The 24,811-nt window shown below is 43.1% G+C and overlaps 2 protein-coding genes and 1 long non-coding RNA gene across 4 annotated transcripts in view; 1 reads left to right on the top strand and 2 right to left on the bottom strand.

Moving 5' to 3' along the window:
* Positions 1-2,462, top strand: part of rubcn (rubicon autophagy regulator) — a 39,423-nt gene extending 36,961 nt beyond the window's left edge. For both annotated transcript variants that reach the window (XM_084067230.1, XM_084067229.1), the window contains one exon: positions 13-2,462. In XM_084067230.1, the coding sequence (XP_083923356.1) occupies positions 13-161 (149 nt within the window). In that variant the 3' untranslated portion in view covers positions 162-2,462. The remainder of the gene's footprint in view (positions 1-12) is intronic.
* Positions 2,291-3,083, bottom strand: LOC311052336. The gene is made up of 2 exons (XR_014601502.1): positions 2,630-3,083; positions 2,291-2,341 (listed from the first exon to the last, which is right to left on the bottom strand). It is a non-coding gene; the product is annotated as an uncharacterized lncRNA (long non-coding RNA).
* A 2,749-nt stretch (positions 3,084-5,832) lies between these two features.
* LOC311051370 (uncharacterized protein) lies at positions 5,833-21,833 on the bottom strand (the record flags this gene model as incomplete). The annotated part of the gene is made up of 9 exons (XM_084065934.1): positions 5,833-6,068; positions 8,613-8,918; positions 12,146-12,356; positions 13,098-13,258; positions 14,706-14,875; positions 17,081-17,190; positions 17,698-17,742; positions 18,033-18,180; positions 20,485-21,833. The coding sequence occupies 9 exons, from the start codon at positions 21,831-21,833 to the stop codon at positions 5,833-5,835; spliced, it is 2,736 nt and encodes a 911-aa protein (XP_083922060.1).
* Positions 21,834-24,811: the final 2,978 nt, after the last annotated feature.

Below are 24,811 nucleotides of genomic sequence, written 5' to 3'. Positions count from 1 at the left end.
CACCCCTTCCAGAGTGTCACGCCTGCTACCATCGCACCTGCTTCCGTGCGGGTAAGGACTGTCCTCGATGCCAGCGGCTGGCGGAGCGCAGGGAGAGGATGGCACGCAAAAACATGGAGGAGCTGGAGGACACGGAGGTGGACGAGGGAGGCGGGAGCTAGCGAGGAGAAAGGAGGAGGCCGCATGCAGGAGAACAATGAAGAAGAAGCACAACACGACAATGATTGTAGTGACCGACCCCCCCCCCCCCCCCCCCACCCCCACCCTCCCAGACCAGGGTTACGATGATGTTTGTAATGAGGCACTTGGGAGTGCCAGGCAGATGTGTGGGGTTTAAAGGTAGGTTTAAGTGATATTTTTTGGTTAAAACAAGGTGAAAAGGTTAAAGCACTATATTCTGATATCAATCATTGCTATATCGACTCTATAGCAATGAAACACTCCATACTATAGAGTTTTTGTTCAGTAACAGGGGTCTTCCCGTCTCTCCAGCTCTTTAATTAACAGAAAATATATTTTCAGGTGGATTGTCAATTTCAGCCAATCAAGAGAGAGTACCCATTTATCAAGCTTCAATTTACAGTGTTCCAAGTTCCAATTTTGTCTCATTTGTAGTAATTTCTTTGTCATCACTTTCAACTTCACTTGTTTAATCTGTATCCTGTGTGAGTTCTCTCTCCTGATTGGATAAAATTGGTATCCTGACCTGAAAATGCACTGTTTACTAAAGAGCTGGAGAGACAAGGAGACTCCTGTTACTGAACAAACACTAAAGCGACGAGTACTATCTGAATAAAGAGCGATTTAACTTAACAAAAGAAAATCACTTACCCTACCTTTTACTCAAGCAGTGTCATATAAGTCAAGATACAAAGAAAAGCAAACCGAATCGACTTGAGTACTTTTCTTCGATTGTCTAAAACTTTGTCACACATTGTAATACCCCAAATTGTGGACAAACCCCTCCCATCTGCCACTAGCAAGTACCTGCTGTTCAACCCTCTCCATCCATTCCTGTGTCTCTCTCCTTCCTAAAAGTGCAGCTTCAGGCTTGTGTTTTAACTCAAGTTTTTACAGGCTACTGGCTACTTAGAGACTTTGTTTTGTTTAGTTTTTTGTTCTAAAACCGCAGGCGTTTTGCTCTTGAATTTGAATGCCAAGTAAAACGAAGCGTAACAGTAGGCTAATTCTTAGTGCAGAGGACCAGGGTGATCCGGCCTTTTGCCTCGAGAAAGTGTCCTTTTTAAACAGGTGTCGAAGGCGTTTAACCCTTTAAAAATCCCGTTATTTAACCCCTCCCCCAACCCTCCAGATCGAACTGTTTTTAAAGCTGTTTTAGCCGAGCCTATGATGTGCCTCTGGGACCAAATGTACGTGGACTGGTGTTGCTGGCGCTACACTGAGAACTTTGTGAATTCCAGTAGTGTTTTGGAAGGACTGGACTTTCCATGAGTCAGTGTTGAAAACGTTTTTTTAAGATGAGAGTGATGGCGCCATCTTTGTGCTGCTTTGTACGTTTGTGAGTTTGCGCTTATGAAACACACTTGATTGAAATATGCTTAATATAAAGAGAGAGAGAGAGCGAGAGAGTGTGTGTGTGAGAGTGAGTGTGTCAGTGTGTGTGCATGTATGTACCTGCTATATACGCAGCTGTACGCAAACGTTTTGCACCAGCCCAATCTGGCACTTAACTGTTTTGTTTTTGTTTGTATTTCAAGTTTATTTTTTATTAATTTAATTGCACTGATATTTTCTGTTGGCGAGGATGGAGGTCACTCACTAGGGCTTTTTACCACCTGCTGCATATCTCAGTATTGTGTTAGCACCGGGCCTTCACTTCACCTAATTCCTATCTCAGTGTTTCTTTTGAAACTCACTCTCACATGGACTTTGTACAATGTCGTTCTACCTGTGATGGGTTTGTTTCTGTCTGAGGCATCCGATTATTAGACTTTTCCTATTCAAGATTCCTCCACCTTCTACACAACAGTTTTGACGAGTTTCAACCACGTTTTTTCATCCATCACAACGTGACGAAGTTGTTAATAGTGACATTCGTTCTTGATTCACTGCCTGAACCCTTGATAAATCACACAAGTGGGCTGTATTTTAATAAACACTATATACTTTGTTGACCGGAGTCCACCAGTTACACAAAATCTCTTCACTTAAAATATCTGATCTACAAGCTTGAAACACATTGTGAGCTTGTAGATCTGCAATATTTTGTCAAATGTTCGCCTCCCCCAGAATAGGGATGCTAGGTTCAAGACCCTCCTGACCAGGGCTGTGGTCAACCCATGACCCACCTGACCAGGGCTGTGGTTAACCCATGACCCCCCTGACTAGGGCTGTGGTCAACCCATGACCCCCCTGACCAGGGCTGTGGTCAACCCATGATCCTCCTGACCAGGGCTGTGGTCAACCCATGATCCTCCTGACCAGGGCTGTGGTCAACCCATGACCCCCCTGACCAGGGCTGTGGTCAACCCATGACCCCCTTGACCAGGGCTGTGGTCAACCCATGACCCCCCTGACCAGGGCTGTGGTCAACCCATGACCCCCTTGACCAGGGCTGTGGTCAACCCATGACCCCCCTGACCAGGGCTGTGGTCAACCCATGACCCACCTGACCAGGGCTGTGGTCAACTCAACCCATGTGCAAACTACAGATTACAACTTTCCTTGTGTGACTGATCATCCTTCATCTGAGCTCTGAGCCCTTATGAGACTAGAGGCTCTTTTAAGCAATAAATTCATCATCCTCATCCCTAGCAAAGCAACTCATCCCAGTTTCTGTTGATTATAACTGGGCTACTTTTAAAAGAAACACTGTCTAGTACTACCAGTCTTTCCATCCCCAGAGTGAAGTGACCTCAACGTGATTCTACTGAAAGCCTCCTCAGTTTTGCCATATTTTAAGTTCATGGACTGCCGTTTTATATAACCTGGAGGGCGTGCGTAGGTTAATGTGCACTACAGAGAAAAATGTTGTATTATAAGAATTTATTGATTTATTATTGTTAATATTATGTTAATTTGCTTTTGTTCTGTAATTAAGATGACATTAAATGACTGGCCAGACTGTTCATCTGTGTGGTTGTGGGCTCTTGTGTCTTTGGACCATGGTTTAATACAATGAACTTTCACTCCAGTCACGTTTAGAAGTCTGATTTATTTAATGTTGGATAAAAGAAAAAAGAAAAAGGAAAAAAGTCCTCATATTCCATCTCTGCCATGAGTAAAGCCACACACCAGTGGTGGAAAGTAACTAAGTACAGTACATGCACTCACTCATGTACTTAAAGGAGTAGTTTACCCCCAAAAAATGCTTATTTTCTATCAATTACTCACCCCATGAAGCCTTGAATTTATGGAGATTTTTTTGTTTTTGTCGCATTGCTGAGCCAATACTTTGATGACCTGTCTCTCCGGTAGGAGACACAAAGACTCTCCTTTGTGTCTCCTACCGGATACATAAGCATCTTTCCGCCGTTAAGCAAATGATTGGCTAAGGAATGTGACAAAAACAAAAAAATATCCATGAATTCAAGTCTCCATGGGGTGAGTAACTCTAGAAAAAAAGTGCTTTTGGGGGTGAACTATATTTTTAAGTACAATGTTTTGGTACTTTTACTTTGCTGGAGTATGTGAAGCATCGACTGAAGGTGTAAATGTACACATTTACCCAAAGAGTAACACAATATAAACACTAGAAACGAGTCAAACAACCCAAAGACTACATTTCCCATGAACGCAGCTGCTGTAGGGACAGTAATATCAGACCCGGAAGTAGTACTTAAAGACGCACTGAAGTGACATTTTCGGGCATTTTATTTTGAAGGTTCAGCCTGAAACGTCGGCGCAACGACTCTAATCCAATCAGAAGGTCCCATCCCTTCAGGCTATGGGACGTTGGATCTCAATCACTTCAGCCGTGGGCAACACGGCTAGTGTTTGTTTACAAGTGAGAGAGAGACGGCCAGTGAAGCGCGTTTGCTACTACCTGGCTTATTTCTAACCTATAATGTTTTCAGATACATATTTTAGTGTGCAGATGAAGTTTAAAATGAGTAATACACTCATCTTCAATGAGATTCAAAACGGAGTATCTCTGTAATTAAAATCAGCTGTGTTTGAAGAACGTGCAGCTATGGGAATCAAACAGGTGCATGTAATCAAGATTCATTTATATTCACGAAGGTCGAGTTATGTCATCACGCAGCACGTTTTCGTTTACAGGAAGTAATTAAGATTGGCTTTTTAGGGACTTTAGATGTAAAAATACACAAAAATGTTTTTTTTTCATTTTTTTTGGCATCTATTGTTAGGTATGCCCATATGATGACCACGGATATGCTCTAAAAGTGTGAAAAACATATTTTTCATTTCACTACACCTTTAAGACTTTTTTTTTTTTTAAGATTCCCAAAAGGGGATTTCAACACAAAAAATAAAGCCACGAACCTGTGAAACAGCACCCTCTAGTGGCAGTGACGTCAGATTTCGGTGCTCTATTGACTTACATTGTACAGTGTCTGTCACACATTTTTTATAATATAAAAAAAAAATCTAATATAATATCAAACATCTAACAATAATATGAACTATAGTGTTAACAGAGTGACAATGACATATCACATGAGTCATTCTGAAACGATTATGATTCATGGTCACACTATTTCAGTAATATTAAATTGATTATATCTTATTGTATTTATTTCATTTTATTTGAATGCAGGGTCATTAAAATGAGTCCATATACAAACACATGTGTTGAATTAACTGTGGAAAAACTTGAAGAACAAGGCACTGGATTAAGTAAGCTTAGCTGTTAGCCTGGTCCCTCCCTACCAGGCTAACTTAACAGCTAAATTTCCATGGTAACTAAGGTAGGATTGCGTACATTTTCTTTCGTGAAATCGAGTCATGGATAAACTTATCCAGGGTGCTCTGGCTAAACTAATCTGGCAATGCAAAATAGGCCCCCGGTAGGGCTCTAGAAACAACATTTGCGTCTTTAGCAACTACTCCAACTTCTGGCCATCATCTTCCAAGAATAATTCCAAAGCATTTAGTTTGCATTACATCAAATAAATGTACCAACAAATCATCATAAAGCATACAATTAAAAAAATAAACATTTTCTACATCTTTCAGATCACATATGTTCTTCTGGCACAGCTTATAACTTTTTTATTATTTATTTAGTAATGTTACCGTACTACCAGTAAACCTGATTGTGAGACAGAGTAGGGAAGGGACAGGAGAAGCTTTGAGTAAATGATCAACCTAGAATGAAATTAAAGTTAGTTAGTTACAGTACCAACTTAAGCCTCCACCCTGATGACTCATTCATCGCATGGCCCCCACCAATCACTGCAGCTCAGGTCAATGTTGTCATGGCTTTTCTTATGTACAGCTGTCATGGCTTTTCTTATGTTCATGTTAGAGCTCTGTAGACATGCTGTCTACAGAGCTCTAACATGAACTGATTTAGTCATTTCTGAGTGTCACGCATCAGGGTTTGTTTAGTATTAGCCAGTAGCCACCCTCCCAGTCAACAGTTACACACGTGGAATACACCCCTGTGTTCATGGTGGGGATGGGGATCAAACCAGCAACCTTTGAGAGAGAGGGGGGGGGGGGTAGAAAGACAGACAGACAGAAAGAAAGAAAGACAAAGTGGGAGGAAGGAAGAGAGAAAGGGAGGAAGGAGGGAGGGAGGGAAGACAGAAAGAAAAAAACTAAGAAAGAGGGAGGGAGGCAGGAGGGAATAAAGAAAGAAAGAAAGAAAGTGGGGGGAAGGGAGAAAGGAAGGAAGGAAAGTGTTCATGTCTGGCTGATCCAGATGCACCACATACAGATGATCACCATGGCGTAGCAGGTGATGAGCAGCAGGTAAATGCGGAACAGCAGGAAGTCCAGGACGTATCCCACGTGACACCACTGGTCCTGCATCTCGCTCTCCTTCTGCAGGGAGGTCAGGTGGGCACGCAGCTCACTCAGGTCCTGGCAGATCTGCTGCAGTTCGGGGGAAGAGGGCGCCGTTGGCACAGCGACCGGGCCTGGCACAAACGTGGATTGATTGATTGATTGATTTTTTTATTAGGCAAAAGAATGTAAAACAACACAGTTACATTTATAAAACTTTTGTCTAAAAGGTCCGACCAAAAAAGTCCTTGCGGACTTGTTTCCGTTGGGGTCCTTGAATTAATTTCATAGACATATATACATGTAGTAGCAACCAAACAGTTCAAAAATCAACATAAAAATACAGGAAAAAAATACCTCTATGTACAAAAAAAGCATAAAAAATATATACAAACTAGAAAAAGTGCTCCTCGGAGCACGGCTCTCCACCAGGTCAGGTACGTTATTGTGGCCTCCTGGTGGCGCTATTATAGGCCAATGTGAAAAGGGTGACATTTGTTCAAGGGCTTTTCACTGCAATCGGACACTGCATTCATGATTTGAGGCAATTTGTTCCAAAAATGTGTTTAGCAAAATTAGACCTGCTGGTGGCGCTATAACAGGCCAATGTGAAAAGGGTGCCATTTCTTCCTCGGCCTAATAGAAATGTGCGTGTGAAATTTCACAGGAATCGCAAGATGCGTTCATGATTTGAGGCATTTTGTTCAAAACGGACCAATCTTGCAAACTTTGGAAGCCAATCTTAGGCAATCAGGATGGAATATGGGGAATCGGATAAATCTGTGTTGATCACATGACTATAGAGATACTGTGTACCGATTTGTGTGATGTTTGGACAAAATCTGTAGGAATAGTATCAATAAATGTGTTTTGCACATATCGGCCTCCTGGTGGCGCTATAACAGGCCAATCTGAAAAATTTGGGCCAGAGGTTCTGAATGGGCATCCAGGGAGTGTGCGTGCACAGTTTCGCAGCGGCCGGGCCAACGGTGCCAGAGATTAGCTGCTAACGGACGGACAGGACGGACGGACGGACGGACACACGGACGGACGGACACACAGACGGACGGACGGACGGACAGACATGGGGGTAAAACATACTCTCTCGCCATGCCTTTCGGCCTGGCGGAGACAAAAAGGGGAGGGGGGGTCGTCTGTCTACAGGGAAACTGGTACTAGCTCCTCTTTTGGCCTAGCCTGATTATCAGCCTGAAGCTGCGTGGAGCTTCAGTCTGACATTGGCTCCAGTATAGGCGATTACAAGGGGGAGGGGGTTAGAGTTTCCCTAAACCAATCCTAAGGGATCCCCACGCCCACCTCCGACTCTCATTGGACAATACATTTTGTACCGGAGAAGTCCTAGGTCCCATTTACAACTCCAGACCAAGAGGCAGTCCACTCAGAGAGTGGGCGGGGTCTATGGTATGGAACCAGGCTACTTTTGGCCTCCAGAAAGATGAGTTTTTAGGGCTGTTTTGAATGGGCCCTGCGAACTGCATTTTTTGAGGGATGGGGTTAGACTATTCCATACCTTGGTGGCTGTGCTGTAGAAGGAGAATTTGCTATGTTTGTTTTATGGGTTAGTGGTACCAGATTGTTGTTTACGCTCCCTCTAGTTTCGTGACTGTGGGTGTCAATAACTTTTTCGAGGTATTTATACAGATATGCGGGTATGGGGGGCATTTCGGGCAAATCTGCATTTACAATTTTGAAGACCAGTCCCATTTTTAGTTGTTTAACCCTGTCTTCCACCCTGAGCCAGCCTAGGCTGGCAAAGTGAGTGGGAGAAAGGTGGGTCATGGGCCCCAGTCCGAGAAGTAGTCGAATCAGTTTGTTTTGGGAGGTTTGAAGCTTAGTCTTCAGTGACACTGAGGTGTTGGAGTACCAAGAGCAGCAAGCATAGTCAAAAAGGGGCTGAATCAGGGCCCCTGAGAGGGTCCTGAGGGCCTGGGGGTTGACAAAAGAGGAAACTCTGCCCATAAATCTGGTTCTCTGGTTTACTCTTTTGACTACCTTTGTTGCCATTCTTTCACCTGTCAGGTATTTGTCAAGAATACATCCCAAATAGGTAATCTCTTCTTTGCTAGTGATGATTGTGTCATCGACTTTGACCTTCATTTTACTGAGGGAATGTTTGGTCCCAAAAATAATGGATTCAGTTTTCCCAAGGTGTAGTGACAGTTTGTTATCGGTAAGCCAGGTACGGATACGAGGAAGGAAGCGAGGAGCGAGGGAGGAAGTCACAACTATGATATTTGATGATGTTGCTGTCGGGCAGAAACCTCTTATCTCCATATTCTAACTTTTTGTGTTTTTTCGTAAGTTAACGCCCTACTTGATCATACTACAGTCACACAGAAGCATCAAAATGAGCAGATGTGGAACCTCAAAATGCTGCACGAAGCCATGCGTTTTGACCTTGTAGATCTGCTACTTTTGATATTTTTGAATTTGAATCCTGGACATAATGAGGTTTCCACCCAACAGATGAACTATATATCTTTATGCACTATAAAGATATTCTTTCATTTATATAAAAGATTAAGCATACATTGGTAGCCTTGAATAGAATTCAAGGCTGTGATTCCGGCAGATTTTGTCTAATCAACGTAGTCTAAACTAGAAAATGCATTCACAGACTGCTGTGAACACAACAGTAGTAACGGTATTAGTATTACAATTGGTAGCAGTGGAAACAGGTGGATGCTGAGCAGATGTTGTGTGAGCATCTGGTTGGATGATCCAGGGGCCTGGGCTGCTGTCCGGGGGCAGATCAGGTTTGTCCTCCCGGCTCTGGCCAGGCAGCGGGAGCTCCTCCGGCCAGCGGTAGCAGATGAGGTTGGCGATGTGTTTGAGGACCACCACGCGGACCCAGCGCGGGACGTCCCGGTACTTCATGGAGTTGTGATGAAGGACGTTGGTGATGATGACCGTCTCCAGCAGGCTGATCACCATGAGGGCCAGACACACCGAGAAGTAGATACCTGAGAGAGGAACATATATACAGTATGTTATAGAACAGTATAGTTCTCAAACGTTTTCATGCCAAGGACCCCCAAATTGATATATATTCAGCCGCGGATCCTCATCTGAAAATGTTTTGTGTGAGGGAACCCCCAGAAGAGAAGATTGTGTTGAAAGAATTCTAAATGATGGAACATTTTCCAAACATTTTAGATATTTTTCAAAAATAGCACATGTGCCTCGCAGCACGGCTCGAAGTGACTCTCTGTGAGGTTGTAGATCTGCTGTTTTTGAATAGCCAACGTAAGTGGATAAAGTGGTTAAAATGACTGTGATGTTATATTAACTACTTTTACTGGGGACCCCCCCTCCCCACACACACTTTGAGAACCAAAGTTATAGAAGTTGTTTTAGTCCAGTAATTTGATCGGTCTCTTTCTGCCCTTCTTCATTGTACCCTTTTTAATTACTTTTTGGGGAGGGAGTTGGGTGGGAGGGACTGTGTTTGTCTTGTGTGTTTGTTTTTCCAGAAAACCCATAAGGGTTTATTTTCTTATCCTATTCTGTAAGCTCTGACAATCCTTCAATAAAAATTATGTTAAAACTAGAAAAAGTGCTCCTCGGAGCACAGGTCTCCGCCAGGTCAGGTAAGTTATTGTGGCCTCCTGGTGGTGCTATAATAGACCAATTATTTGTTTACTAACATTGAGACTGGATGCACAGGTGATTGTTTCACGCAATCAATTCCCAACCTGTTGTTTTGGGGTGCGCTGGTTTCAGCACACCCCAACTCCCTCTTGTGTGTTGGCTAGTGAGGCACGTCCTAGCGAGACCTGACAGAATGGGTTTCATTGCGCGCATACTGGTTGCGCGCATACTGGTTCTTATCAGTGTGACGTCGTCTGTTAAGGGGTCTATAGGCCAATGTGAAAAGGGTGGCATTTCTTCCTCGGCCTAGTGGGAATGTGCGTGCAAATTTTCACGGAAATCGCACGCCGCGTTCATGATTTGAGACATTTTGTTCAAAACGGACCAATCCTGCAAACTTTGGAAGTCAACCTTAGCCAATCAGGATGGAATATGAAATATCGGACAGATGCGTCTTGATCACATGACTATAGAGATACTGTGTACCGATTTGCGTGATGTTTGGATAAAATCTGAAGGATTAATATCCAAAAATGTATTTGACATAAGTCGGCCTCCTGGTGGCGCTGTAAAAAGCAGATGTGAAAAATGCAGTGCAGATGTTTTTCCTTGGCCTCTAGGGAGTAGGCGTGCAAAGTTTCACGCAGATCGGTGCAGTTATAGTTAAAAATGCAAATCAGCCTGTTATAGCGCCACCATGAGGCTGATGTGAAAAGTTTTAAGTGCCATTTCTTCCTCGGCCTAGTGGGAATGTGTGTGTGCAATTTCATGGAAATGGCAAGCTGCGTTCATGATTTGAGGCAGTTTGTTCAAAACGGACCAATCCTGCAAACTTTGGATGGCAACCTTAGCCAATGAGGATGGAATATGGGAAATCGGACAGATCAGGGTTGATCACATGACTATAGAGATACTGTGTACCGATTTGCATGAGGTTTGGTTTAAAACTGTAGGAGTAATGGGAAAAAATGGGTTTTGCACAAATCGGCCTCCTGGTGGCGCTATAACAGGCCCATGTGAAACATTTGAGGCAGAGGTTCTGAATTGGCATCCAGGGAGTGTGTGTGCACAGTTTTGCAGCGACCGGGCCAACGGTGCCGGAGATTTGGTGGTAACACAAGGACAGGACGGACGGACACACACACACACACACACACACACACACACGGACGGACGGACGGAGGGTAAAACATACTCTCTCGCCATGCCTTTCGGCCTGGCGGAGACAATAAAGAAGCGCTGTTACCATGATGATACACTGAGCAGTTCTACTGTACTGATCCAACAGCATTGCTCAAGGACTAATTCTACCTGACTACTTTCACATTTTGGCTGTCACTGGTATAACAATTTATGGGCTTGTCTAACCAGAATCAGGCACTGTAGGTCATGCAGTAAGAAAGGCTCACCATTGCTCACCAAATACATTACATATGTGTCTTATCCACAGGAATGTTATGGATCTGAGAAAGTGTGTACTTGACTTTATTGTAACAACATAGCCTTACCTCACGAGACGGATGTGCCTAGTTGTATTAATTAGTTATTCACAGCAGCTGTTAGTTATTGCACCCTCTGACCCTGACCCAAACGTGGAGTACATTTACTCCACGTTTTGAGAACAATTATGAGGTATACCAATACAATTTGAAAACTTTAGTTACAAATAACGGGAGGACCACATCAGAAACGTGAACCTCTACGGGTACCTATCATGGGTCAGAGAGAGAAGGATGAGGCTGGCAGGGCACTGCGTCAGGCACCTGGAACTGGTGGCAAGCACACTGACACTGTGGGAGCCTACCCAACACTGTAGACCTCAAGACCCTGATTTTAGACAGGAGGGTGTGGAGGGCAGCGATTCAGGAGTCCCGAGCTGGCGTTGGCTAGACTGCACTCTCGCAATCAATACACTTTGTAGATTTAGTTTATTATTACAAAACTTATATTAACCCTGTTTTAAAGCCATATTTCATACTTTGTCTATTCGAAAATAGCCGATGTGCAAGCTCACAACGTGTCACATCGCGACGCGTTGTGAGCTTATAGATTGGATATGTTCAAAAGATTTGGACAAATTTTGAAAACTTTTGAAAGAACTCCTGTGGAATGGGACATTTCTGCATAATGAACACTTTAACGTTTGGTAATTTCAGTATTATTTTGATGCGAATATAATTTTCGCTGTGGTTTGCCAGCTGCACTGTGGCAGAAAGAAAGGTGGGGTTGGCGAAAGGGCCCACTCTGTGCGGAGTTTGCATGTTCTCCCCGTGTCTCTCAGGGTAGTTGATACCCTCACAAAAACATGTAGTAATCCTGGTCACTAAACTCCTCCCCCATGACAGCCAGGGCGCCTGATGGAGGGGAAGGGAACTGGTTGGAATAACGTGTTCCTTCCACGCGCTACGTCCAACCAGGGAAACTCCCCCCTGTCAGGTGACAAAGAAGGTCAGTTGGCTCTCATGCATTGAAGGAGGCATGAGCTCGTGGCCAAATACATATCAATTTGGGGGTCCTTGACATGAAAAGGTTTGAGAACCACTGCACTAAAGAGTTTCAGATTTCTGAATATCTGATTTCTTTCCAGCACTGCTCTGACCTATGATGGGCGTGCCGTTGGCTGTGCTGGGCAGCAGGTCGTTCATGATGAGCAGGAAGACGGTGTAGCCCAGGATGAGGGTCATCTTGAAGGAGGCGCGGTCCACGCTGTGAGGAGGCAGGTAGAAGGACAGGATGTCAATGAGCATTAGGAAGGAGCTGGGGATGAGGAGGTTGACCACGTACAGCACCGGACGTCGCTTGATCACCACCTAGTGGACAGGACAGGGAGGAACATAGTATGTGTGTTTAGGGTCTAGACAGTAACCTTCTCAGGATGATATTGTTTTGTATTATCTTCTCTGTCAGGTGGAAACCTCATATGTCCAAAATCTGTTACTTTTCAGGATTCAAATTGAAAAACATCAAAAGTAGCAGATATACAAGCTCAAAACGTGTCGCTTAGCCTTAGCGCCATGTTTCGAGCTTGTGGATCTGCTACTTTTGATGCTTTTGTGTGACGTTGTATTATGATCAAGTAGGGCATTCATTTACAAAAAAAACACACTAAGTTAGAATATGGAGATAAGAGGTTTCTGCCCGACAGCAACGATATATTAATGCACATTCACTTATTTTATCTGTGCCTTATTTCTACTTTATATTGCCTTTTACTTATTTTATATGTATTTATTTGTCAGCTTGTAGTTCGGCTATTTTCACAATATTTATCTGCGGAACCGAGTCAAACTAAATGTAATGCCTCAACTCCTACAAGTCCAAGTGCTTGTCAGGGTGGGGGGTCCCCAGTTCAAATATGATTATTTTGGGGGGTTGCGGCCTGAAGAGGTTGAGGATTATTGCATTAAGTGACAACAGGGGCAGTTTGTGAAACTCTGGAATTTACCCAGGACTTTTACATAAACATTTTATTGTCGAGTTCAGGTTCAATCGTCACATTTCCTTATCCTTCTGTGTTTTCCTCACCCAGAAGGTGATGATGTCCCACTCACCCAGAAGGTGATGATGTCCCACTCGTCGATGCCGAACTTCAGGATGGAGGCCTTTCCCGTGATCGCCAGCAGCTCCCACTCTCCGCTGGCCTCAAGGTAACGTTTAGAGTTACCCGACATCTCCTCAAATGTCAGGGCTGGACTCACCCTCACGTCCCTGACTGAAACAGGACAAACAAGAGGCAGGCAGGCAGGCAGGCAGGCAGACAGACAGACAGACACGGACAGACATGGGGATTCAGGAGACACACACAGGAATACACAAAAAAGCGAGAGGAAGAGAAACCAACGGACTATAAAAGAGAGACAAAAAGTGCGACTCCCTGCCCTCCTTCAAAACCGGCATAAAATAATTTGCAATTGGACCTAGACAAGTCTTCTAGCTTGCCAAAGGAAATGACCCCCCACTGTTTTTCTGTAAATATACTTTTATTGCTAGTATTGAGGATACTGATGACGCACGCACGCACGCACGCACGCACGCACGCACGCACGCACGCACGCACGCACGCACGCACGCACGCACGCACGCACGCACGCACGCACGCACGCACACACACACACACACACACACACACACACACACACACACACACACACACACACACACACACACACACACACACACACACACACAGCTATTTGAAAATAGCTGAGCTTTTATGCTATTTTAAAAACTATCTTGAAATATTTTGGAAAAATATGGAATGTTTTTTAAACATTTTAAGTAGGCTACTACAAACATCTTATATGGGGGTCCCTGGCACACAAAACATTTTCAGATGGGGGGTCCGCAGACAATACATATTCATTTGGGGGTCCGCAGACATGAAAATGTTTGAGAACCACTGGTTTAAACAACTTAGGAAGCAAGCCCAAATAAGCAACTACACTTTAGAAACAAGCTAAAATGCAACCACCAATATTTACAAGCGTCTTTACAGGAAAACAAAGTCACTTATAATAATAATTAATAAGCAGAATTGGCAACACTGTGTATTAGTGTTTGGGTATCTTTTTTCATATCCTTTATCTACTAAAGAGCCTTATAAAGCAGTGGTTCTCAACCTGTGGGTCGGGACTCGGGACCTCTGAATTTGGAGGGTCCCCAGATGATGCAAAAAACTTTCCTAACTCAACAGTAAACAAACCAACATACAGTATAGGCTATAGATATAGGTATACAGGTTATCTGCACATTTCTAAAGTGACAATTTAAAGACCCTTTTAATACCTCTAGAATGAAAAAGAAAATGAAATAAGACCATTACTGCGTCAAAAGTAACCAAGAAACTATACTATAAAAATAGTATATTTAATAGTGTAGTCAGATTGTCAAATCTTACCTAGGAAAGAGTCAAGAATTGTGAAAATAGCCGATCTACAAGCAACGAGGTGTTGTGAGCTTGTAGATCTGCTATTCTCAAAATGTTTATCTGTGGAACCGACTCAAACTAAATGTAATGCCTCAACTCAATTACAATTCAACTACAATTCCAAGTGCTTGTCAGGGTGGGGGGTCCCCAGTTAAAATATGATTATTTTGGGGGGGTTGCGGCCTGAACATTTTGAGAACCTCTGTTATAAAGAACCCTGGTGTGCGTTTACTGGTGTGCATGTAGGAGCCGAAGGTGAAGGTGCAGTTCTGCACGTCGAAGGGGAAGCTGAAGATCTCCAGGTTGCAGGCAGAGACCAGTCGCAACATCCTGTCCCAGCGGATGTGTCCTGTGTGGTTCAGGTACACGTAGGGACAGGCCTGGGACACGTCATCGTCCACACTGAGACAGTAAGGGAAGAAGACAATTCACTATTGACATTTTAGCAATGGTGGAAAGTGTACTCAAGTACTGTACTTAAAGGAGTAGTTCACCCAAAGAAATGACTTAATTTCTATCAATTACACACCCCATGAAGCCTGGATTCATGGAGATATTTCTAAGCCAATAATTTGATGACCGAGTCATCGGTCAATAGGAGACTCACTGGATACTCCACTGGTCATCAAATTATTGGCTTAGGAATGTGACAAAAACGAAAAAATCTCCATGAATTCAAGGCTTCATGGGGTGTGTAATTGATAGAAAATAAGTAATCAGTCTAAATAATTACTATCACTAATTACTATCTGTACATTGAAACTATAGGTAAACAATTAACCTAGCTTCTGTCTTCTATCTACATTTTTACATTATGGTCAAGAAAAAACAAGCCTAAGTAAAAAATGTGAGAACAAATGACCTGCATGTAAGTCTGCATGGTCGTCAAAGCTAGGAGAGAGAGACACGTGAGTTGAGGAGTGTGGATAAAATTCAGAAAGAAAAAAAAAGTCACACCCAGTGTGAAGTGGGCGGTGTGGTCATAGTGGTCATCACAGTGATGGAAGTTGACTTGATTCACTTAAAAAAAAACATGAATGTGTTTTTTTAAGTGCTAAGTCCTATTTATAGGGCTATGCACATGTGTCATGTGTTCACTAGCCAATCACAGTCCTGAATAGAGTCAACCAGTGTATGATGGTGGCCAATCACGGTGCAGGGTTAGGGGGGTACAATGGTGGCCAATCACAGCGCAGGGTTGGGGGGGTGCAATGGGTGGGTGTCCAAACCTCACATATAGGGGCGGTTGCACCGCCCAAAAGCAAAGAGAAAGAAAGACAGAAAGAAAGAAAGGCAGCCTAGAGGTGTGCATAGGTGCACCACAAAATACAACATTTCAACATGAATTTACATCATTATCTTATGTCATTAGGAAATGTAATGCAGAGAAGTGAAATGGTCCAATGCAAGCTTTCAATTGCAATCAGCATCATTCTTCTACGATGAATAGTTCAGACATCATGTACAGTATGACAATGTGTTTTATTAATAACTATAATTAATTAATAACTAATAACTGACTTACTTGATTTTGACCATAATGTCAGATATTTAGTTAGAGATCTAACTAACATACTTGTTCATGGCTGTGTATTGTGAGTTGATGATACAGTGTACTGAGTCATTGCGGACCATAAAGGCATTATTTTTTATACTTACTGTCCTTAATGCTGACATCCACCAAACACACCATGCAATCTTGCACTCTCATAGCCACTCTGCTAAAAAACCTCAGCATCACATTTGCAGAACTCATTAAGGCTGTGACGTTGCCTATTCAGATCAAGTTCCAGTTTTCTCAAACAATGACTGTGAAATGTCTTTTTTTGTAATAACTTTTAAATAAGGTCACTGACTTATACATCTATAGGATAATTTTGTCCGATCCCTTTATCTCTCTACTGAGTGATTTTCATGATTGATTGATCCTCATTAGATGACCTCACAGCAATTGTTTCTAAAAATGCATCGTCTCTCCAGTACGCTTGACATCATCCCAACCTCTATTTAAAAAAAGAAAAAAGACATTTAACTCCTTAAGTCCAACCTTACTGTACATTGTAAATAGCTCCCTTAGCTCTGGTTGTATCCCTGATTATTTTAAACATGCTATACGTTTACAGAAACCTAACCTTGAACCTTAACATAACTTCCTTTTATTGCCAAAACATTTTAGACAAGGTGGTCTGTAAATTTTCAATCACAATTATTATTCAAAAATAACAATCTTTTAACTGGAACAAGTTCCACTCTGGCTTTTGTCCAAAGCACAGTACCGAAACCACACTTCTCAGGGTTTCAAATGACCTCCTGTTGCATGCAGACTCTGGCGAGTGTTTTGTTTTGCTGCTCCTGGACACAATAGAGCACTCGATATTCCTCGTAGGAACTCTTTAAGCAAAGGGTGGGTATTAGCTGGGACTTTCCTAGACTGGTTTGTTTCCTACTTGTCAAATAGCAGTGTTTCTGTGGGCTATTAATGACCACATGACCCGATTCCTTTAAAAAAGCTGCTAAAAACTCGCCTGTTTCACAAATACTTTAGCTAGTACTGTTTTGAGTTGGTTGATTGAAACAGAAGCATCATGTTTAAATCAGGACACTTACAACTCGTAGATGATGATGTCAGGAGACCACAGCTGCTTTACAGGGAGGGAAATCCTGGTCACACCATCACACGCATCAGGGTCCCAGACCAGGAACTCATGGTGCCAGTACTGAATCACAATCAGAATCAGAATCAACTTTATTGTCACATCACAGGTTTACAGGTGTAAAACAGTGGGTGAAATTATTATTTTTTTTTGCTCCATCGTTTTTGTTATTTCAATAAGAGACAGGGAAGAAGAAGAAGGGGGGAAAGGGAGAAGAAGGGGAGAGGGATCAATAAAAACAATTATCTACATATTTACACACCGTTTATCTGGTGCGGTAAGTACCTGATGTGGCAGGAACCATGTGCTATCTGAGGTACAGCCTAAAGTCACATATTTTACATTATGAAATAGTCAGATGAAATATACTTTTTGGGAGTGTAGACCCATATATTTCACCTTTATGGAGTAGAACAGAATATAATTCACTGTGGCAGTTAGAAAATAAACCAACAAACAAACAAAAACACAAGATTTAATAAACACAATAAACATAAACTTACAAAAAGGGCAAGGTAACTTTTTAATAGAAGAAAGTGCAAAACATAAATTTCTTGTCATGCCACTTACCAGTCTGAGCCACAGGAAGGTTGTTAGAATCTGAGTTTTCTCATTCTGATTTAAAGCACAGACAGACAACATGTAAAACGGACGCTACAGGTTTCCCACCTGAGTATGATGAAATGGCCACTTAACCCTGAACAGCAATAAATGCTAATAACACTGTGTGGCAGAATACTATGTGAAAACAACAGATATGTGTAAAAACAATAAATATGAAATGCCTCTTACTGAGAGGGCAGTGGCTGCAATTTCACCTTTGGTGCAGAAATGTTTGTGTTTTGTGTTAATCTCTTTTTGCTCGCACTTTCTATGTAGTCTCTCGAGACAGCCTGTTTACTCACCACCCCCAGTACAGCGTACAGAGTGAAAGAGATGTTGGTGATGGTGGGGTTACTGAGGTTCACTGCTGGTCTGAAGTGCTTCAGGTCAAACACCGCCTGCATGGATTCATAGGTGGGGCCGCTGTGACCCTCCTTACAGGTCAGCTCACTGTGACATAGACAGGCTGAGAGAGAGAGAGACAGACAGACAGACAGACAGACAGACAGACAGACAGACAGACAGACAGACAGACAGACAGACAGAGAGAGAGAGAGAGACCAAATTTAATTATGAATCTCAACCCAAACCTAACATAGCACCACAGTGCTGCCACCGTTACATATTATTTAATAATGCAAAACAAATGAACAACTTAAGTGACTCTTTTTTATATATATCATGAGAATGAAACAAAATCACAAATCACCTGGGAGCATAATTTAAAAAGGGAAATGAAACTGAACTGACCACAGCTATACTGACAGGTAGAATATTGTTTGTGTGTCAAACTATTGACAGTATATACTGTAGGTTAAAACCAAAACAGAAGCCAAGATATACACCAAGCTTTTAAATCAATTAATTAAACATACTGTACACAAACTTAATGGGATTCAACGTATTACCTGTTAATAAAAGTAGAGTTGCGATCAGTGTGAAGTTCCATGATGGAATCATGTTGGAAAATGAACAGAAGATTCAAAAGAAGCTGTGCCCACTGACTGCTGTATTGCTGTAGCATTAAGTAGTAGTAATTGCATTCATTCATTCAAACACGCCCACACACACACACACACACACACACACACACACACACACACACACACACACACACACACACACACACACACACACACACACACACACACACACGCGCACACACGCACACACACACGCACGGGCACACACACACACACACACACTGCACATATAGCGAAGTTGTTGTTCAACACCTACGGTAACCAGTCATCCATTGTATTTTCGAACTCTTCTTACCCATGAGAGTTACAATTTTGTTTTTATTGGTTGGCTTTACACAATCTTTTAAAACAATGAACTGAAAATATCCCAGGAAATATCATACAGATTTAAGACAATTAATAAAGCAGGTAAAAATGCAGGTAGAAAGAAACTGACTCCTACAGTGCCAGGAGTCAATTCATTGGCTTTATATCCTAGTGGTTATAAAACCTTTAGTTTACAAACTGCTCTTCCACTGGGATTTTAGATATTGGTCCAACGTTTATGTGTAGAATGTTTCATGCAGATTGATAAAAAATCCCAGGAATAGATCGATTTGAACTGTTTTTCATATAATTCAAAATGGTGGGAGATCTAAAGGTCAAAGGTCAAAAGTCAGAGTGTGAAAGTTGTTTGTCATGAGGAGACGCATAATGAGTATTGAAGTTTCATGGTGATGATAGCTCAAACAGGGCATGAGTTATACATGTTCAAAGTTTGCATTTTTCAATTGAGTGCTATAGCGCCACCCTTTGGCCGATAGTTATGAGTTTTGTGTCTTAACCGTTTGGCATAGCCCTCATCCATATTGCAGAGTTTCGTAAAGAACTACTGCACGGTTAAGCCAGAACTGCAACAAGTGGCGGAAGAATACAAGTTAGAGATTCAATAAGGGTCCAAAGGCCCTACGGCAGCTTAACTAGGGTTGAATAAAAGTGACAAGGTGACCAATGTGCCCCTAATTGGAAAGATTTAAATTACATGGTATAATGAAGTAAATATAATGTATAATGGGAACCATAGCTGAGTGACAGTCTTTGTCAAAACTGCAAACAAAAATAGCAGATCTACGAGCTCACGATGCGTCTGTACTGCCCAAAAACGTATGTTTACGTATGTAAACACGGTTTTATGAATGAAAAGTGAACCTGTAACCATGTGACAACTACCCTCGGATCAGGAGCATTATACCAAATTAATCACACCTGTGGGTGCGACGACACCCTATAAGTGCGTCACGCACCCACACACTCTCCCTCTTTCTACCGACTGGGAAGGCATGACAGGGCCAGCCTTCACCGCCGAGTGACAATGAAGGGTTACAGGTTCACTTTTCATTCATAAAACCGTGTTTACATACGTAAACATACGTTTTATTTCATTTCAAGTGAACCTGTAACCATGTGACAACATGGGTACATAGTACAGTATACCAAATTAGTCATGAGGAGAGTGAAGTGGCCAAACCTACAGGTCAAAAGCCATACAGGAGGAGTAAACCTCATCACAGTAATACAGCAGAACACAACCAATTGAGTTCAAGCATTTTATTTTAACTGAAACACATGTGAACACATAATTTTTCAGGTTAATACCAATAAACTGAAGTGTTCCAATCAAGGAAAGCAACATTCTGGAGCGCAAACCCAGGGTGCCCATATTTAACTGCAAACAAAATAAACTCAGGTGAAGGTAGATTGGCACTCCAGCCAATCCCACCACCGCATCTACATCAAGCGTGCCCAAACGCCGCCTCTCAAGGGCCACACATGAAGCCTCATCATCTGAGGCTTGGGGTGCCATATCCTGCCCTGCACCTGGGACAGCAAGTCAGGTCTGACTGGAAGACACCATGGCTGGCCCTCCAGCATCTCGTAGATCTCTCCCATCCATGGTCTCTGTGGCCAATTTGGCGCCACCAATAATACCTGGGCGCGCAGCAACCTCACCACCCTGAGGAAAGCCGGCAGGAGAGGAAGTGGGGGAAAAGCATACAGCCTCTGCTGTGGCCATGAAAGGCTCAGAGCATCTATCCCCAGTGGTCCTGGTGGTCCATGCATTGATGACCAGAGAGGACAGTGAGTGTTCTCTTCCGTGGCAAAGAGGTCTACTTCTGCCCGACCAAAGTGAAACCATATCTGGTTCACTACCTGGGGGTGCAAGCGCCACTCGCCGGGGTGGGGACCTCCCCTCGACAGCAGATCTGCCGCTACATTCCGGGGTCCCGGAAGATAGAAAGCCCTCAGGGTCACACCATTGGACTGTGCCCACAGGAGCAACTGGTGCACTCTTGCATGCAGAGATGGGGACCTCAGGCCACCCTGGTGGTTGATGTAACACACCACGGCTGTGTTGTCTGTCCTTATCATGACTTGCTTCCCCGACACAAGTGGGAGGAAGTGTCTCAGAGCCAGGCGAACCGCCTCCATCTTGAGGAGGTTTACATGCCACCCCTGTTGTACAGGAGGCCAACGACCCCGAACAGACCTGCCCTCCATGACTGCGCCCCAGCCTGTGCCAGAGGCGTCGGTCGTTATGGTCATCCTGGAGCCACCCTGGCCCAGGGAAACGCCTATGTGGATGGCCTGGGATCGCCTCCACCATGTGAGGACCTTGAGGCCACCGCGGGACAGGGTAATAACCCTCGACTTGTCCCTGGGCAGACAGAACTTGTGGCGTCCAAACCAATATTGGAGCGGACGCGTGTGCAACAGGCCCATTGGTACAACCTGGGCAGCTGCTGCAAAGAGGCCCAATAGCCGTTGACACTGCATCACAGACACCGACCTGCGTGACAAGCAGTCTGTGATGCAATTCCTGATTGTCATCTTCCTTTTTTGTGTCAGGCATGCTTTCATGGTGACAGAATCCAGAAGAAGTCCCAAGTACTCAACTGACTGAGCTGGGACTAAGCTGCTCTTTTCTGCATTCAGATGCAGCCCGAGCGAAACCAGATGTGCCAACACAACCTCTGTGTGGCTCCGTGCCAGGCTCTCTGATGGTGCACACACCAGCCAGTCATCGAGATAGTTCAACACCCGAATGCCCCTCCGCCGCAGGGGGATCAGCGCAGCATCCATGCATTTTGTAAACGTTCGGGGTGACAGGGACAGACCGAACGGTCTGTCCCTGTCAGCGCACAACTGCTACCAAACTGGAATGTGAGGAACGTGTATCGCACGCAACAAACACAATTGTCACCTGCAACAACAACACAGATGAATAATAGCCCCACGGCACGCCAAGGGGGTACCTCAACGGCAGCCCAGAGTAGGCATCCAGTACCGTGAGAAATCAATTCAAATTACACATGCAGCAATTTAACATGCAAGCCCAATTCAAGGGCGGATTAAAGTGCTGCGTTATGACAGAGGATGAGACAACCTCACGGCACGCCAAGGGGGTGCCACATAAAAGGCAGCCCAGAGTAGGCATCCAGCACCGTGAGGAATTAAAGTCAAATCACAAGCTGGTATAAGCTCTTACCGACCAGGAGGAAGAAAGAGGGAGAGTGTGTGGGTGCGTGACGCACTTATAGGGTGTCGTCGCACTCACAGGTGTGATTAATTTGGTATAATGCTCCTGATCCGAGGGTAGTTGTCACATGGTTGAGGTTCACTTGAAATGAAATAAAACGTCCCTGTCTACCAAAACAAACGGTGAAAACACCCAAATACATTGTTTCTGCAGGTATATAACACCACCACACTACTCCAGTGACTGATAACATCTGGTATAGAGGGAAATAATGGGTAAAACATTCATATATTGTTATGTAAACACTGGGCAAAGTTACATACTATGACTTTAGGATGACAAAAATCAATAATACAATCAACCATGTTGTTTTATGGGGACTTTATTTTCGCAAAACCTTTTGAACCCTGGCGTCCCTATTCTGGCCATGTCATAATAGGTGAACGTTCTGCAAAAATAGCCAATCTACTGCAACGCACTGTGAGCTTGTAGATCAGCTATTTTCTGCGAAGAGATTTGTTTGTAGAGATAATAAATGAGTGGACCAAGTACAGACCCCTGGGGGACCCCTGTCAACAAAGTACATAGGATTTAAGTGATTGGATAATAGAGCAGTAGACAATTACTCTCTAAGATGTAATATCCTCTAATGAGCAGCAGAGGGCACACATGTGCTATATTTGTCCTATATACCTTTTACAGCTCTTATCAGAGCTGTAATTAACCACTTAAACCTCATATAGTTGACCGGAGTCCCTCAGGGCTCTATCCTCATATATTTTCTGTTATTGTGGGGATAATCTGAGGTCCCAGAAATTCTTGCAATTGTGGGGAAGGATTTTACTGAAAATAGCAGAGATGGACAAGATCACAATGCGTCCCAGCGCGAAGTGTTGTTGTGAGCTGCTATTTTCTGGGGTGGTTTAAGTGAGGTTTAAGTGGTTAAATGAACTGCTGTTTGGAGCGTTTCCCTTTAGTGACTGCATAACTCCTTATACCCTTTAGTAGGAGTACTTTAAAAAATAATGTTCTGTGATATTTGATCATTTAATATACATGTATATTTAATTGTGATTGATTGATTTATTGATGTACTTTATTTAGTAAGACATGAGAACATCAGTATGGAAGTACATCACGATACAAGGTCTACTAAACTGACTGTCTAAAAACTGGAAGACTCATGAAGCACGTAAGCTTGTTTAAAATTAGATACCCACGCACACAAATCATAACATATAAGAGACTGACAGATTTGAAGATCTGATCAGATTTCAAGCACGCACAATGACAGATACAGCTGACAAAACACTGAAATGCTTAATTTCAGCTGCAGACAGTCATGTACAAATACAATGTTGTACATATGTATTTAGATATCTATATGTATACTTTATATTTCAGATATAAAGTGCTTACCCCATGGCCACAGATGTTGCCAATTTTCTCCGTGGTAGGTGTATTGCATTCTGATACATGATAACTCTATGAGAAAATTGCCACCAATCAGAATAGTGCAGACACATTTCACAGACACAAGGGTAGGCTGTTTGACAAATGGCGATTGTGTGAGAGACTCTTCAGACTGGATGTGATTAGCATTAGCATGGGGGTGGTGATATTGTCTGTGAACTTAGTGATCAGGTCTTGGTTGGGGGGTGCAGTACTGTGTGTGTTGAGTGCCTCAGTGATGCGCGCTAATATCCAGGGTCCAACCTGGACATTAACATGGCAATGTGGGAGGCAACATTCTAATAGGAATCTTGCATCAATGGTCGTCAACAGCACAACAATGGTTGTCAGGTGATGGACAATTAACACGTTTCTGAATGAATGAAAGACGCAATCAGAGTGATGCACAGCCAGCCACACAGTAGTATTGACATAGTAGCTTTACAGGTGATGGACAATTAACACGTTTCTGAATGAATGAAAGACGCAATCAGAGTGATGCACAGCCAGCCACACAATAGTATTCAAATAGTAGCTTTAAGGCTACTAATAATTTACAACACTAAGTGACCTTACAATACACTGAATACAGGCACGCTTGTAAAACTCCCCATTCAAAATATACTGCGTCCAAGTTACATGAACAAAAGTCCCAAATGGTTCCATTTGGTTTCATTAATGGCTTTTCTAATTCAAGTATGAAATTAAAACACAAAAATAGCAGATCTACAAGCACACAAGGCAGCGACACGTTGTGAGCTTGTAGATCTGCTATTTTCATGAAACAACATGTTCGGACTTTGGCGTTGATTTTAGCTTTGACTTTTGATGCTGTCTTGGAATTGTTAGCATACTTTTTGATTGACCATGTAGGTGACACACACGCTAGTGTAGACGTGTTCCACAACACACGTCAAGAACTAGTGTTGCCCTGTATGCTTATTATGAGCGACCTCGTTTTCTGTGAAGTTGCTTGTAAATATTAGTAGTTGCGTTTTATTTGTTGTGACCTTGACAGCTTGTAGATCGGCTATTTACAAATAGTCTATTTTCAAATAGCCTTTGCGTATAGGTTTAAAGTGCTCATGTAGCCTAATAATCACTTAGTTCTTTGGGATTGTTTTCATTG

This window comes from Gymnoscopelus microlampas, assembly GCF_963454915.1.
Source record: "Gymnoscopelus microlampas genome assembly, chromosome: 9".
Classification (NCBI taxonomy): domain Eukaryota; kingdom Metazoa; phylum Chordata; class Actinopteri; order Myctophiformes; family Myctophidae; genus Gymnoscopelus; species Gymnoscopelus microlampas.
Note: the sequence above shows the minus strand (reverse complement) of the source record. Positions and strands in the feature narration are given on the sequence as shown.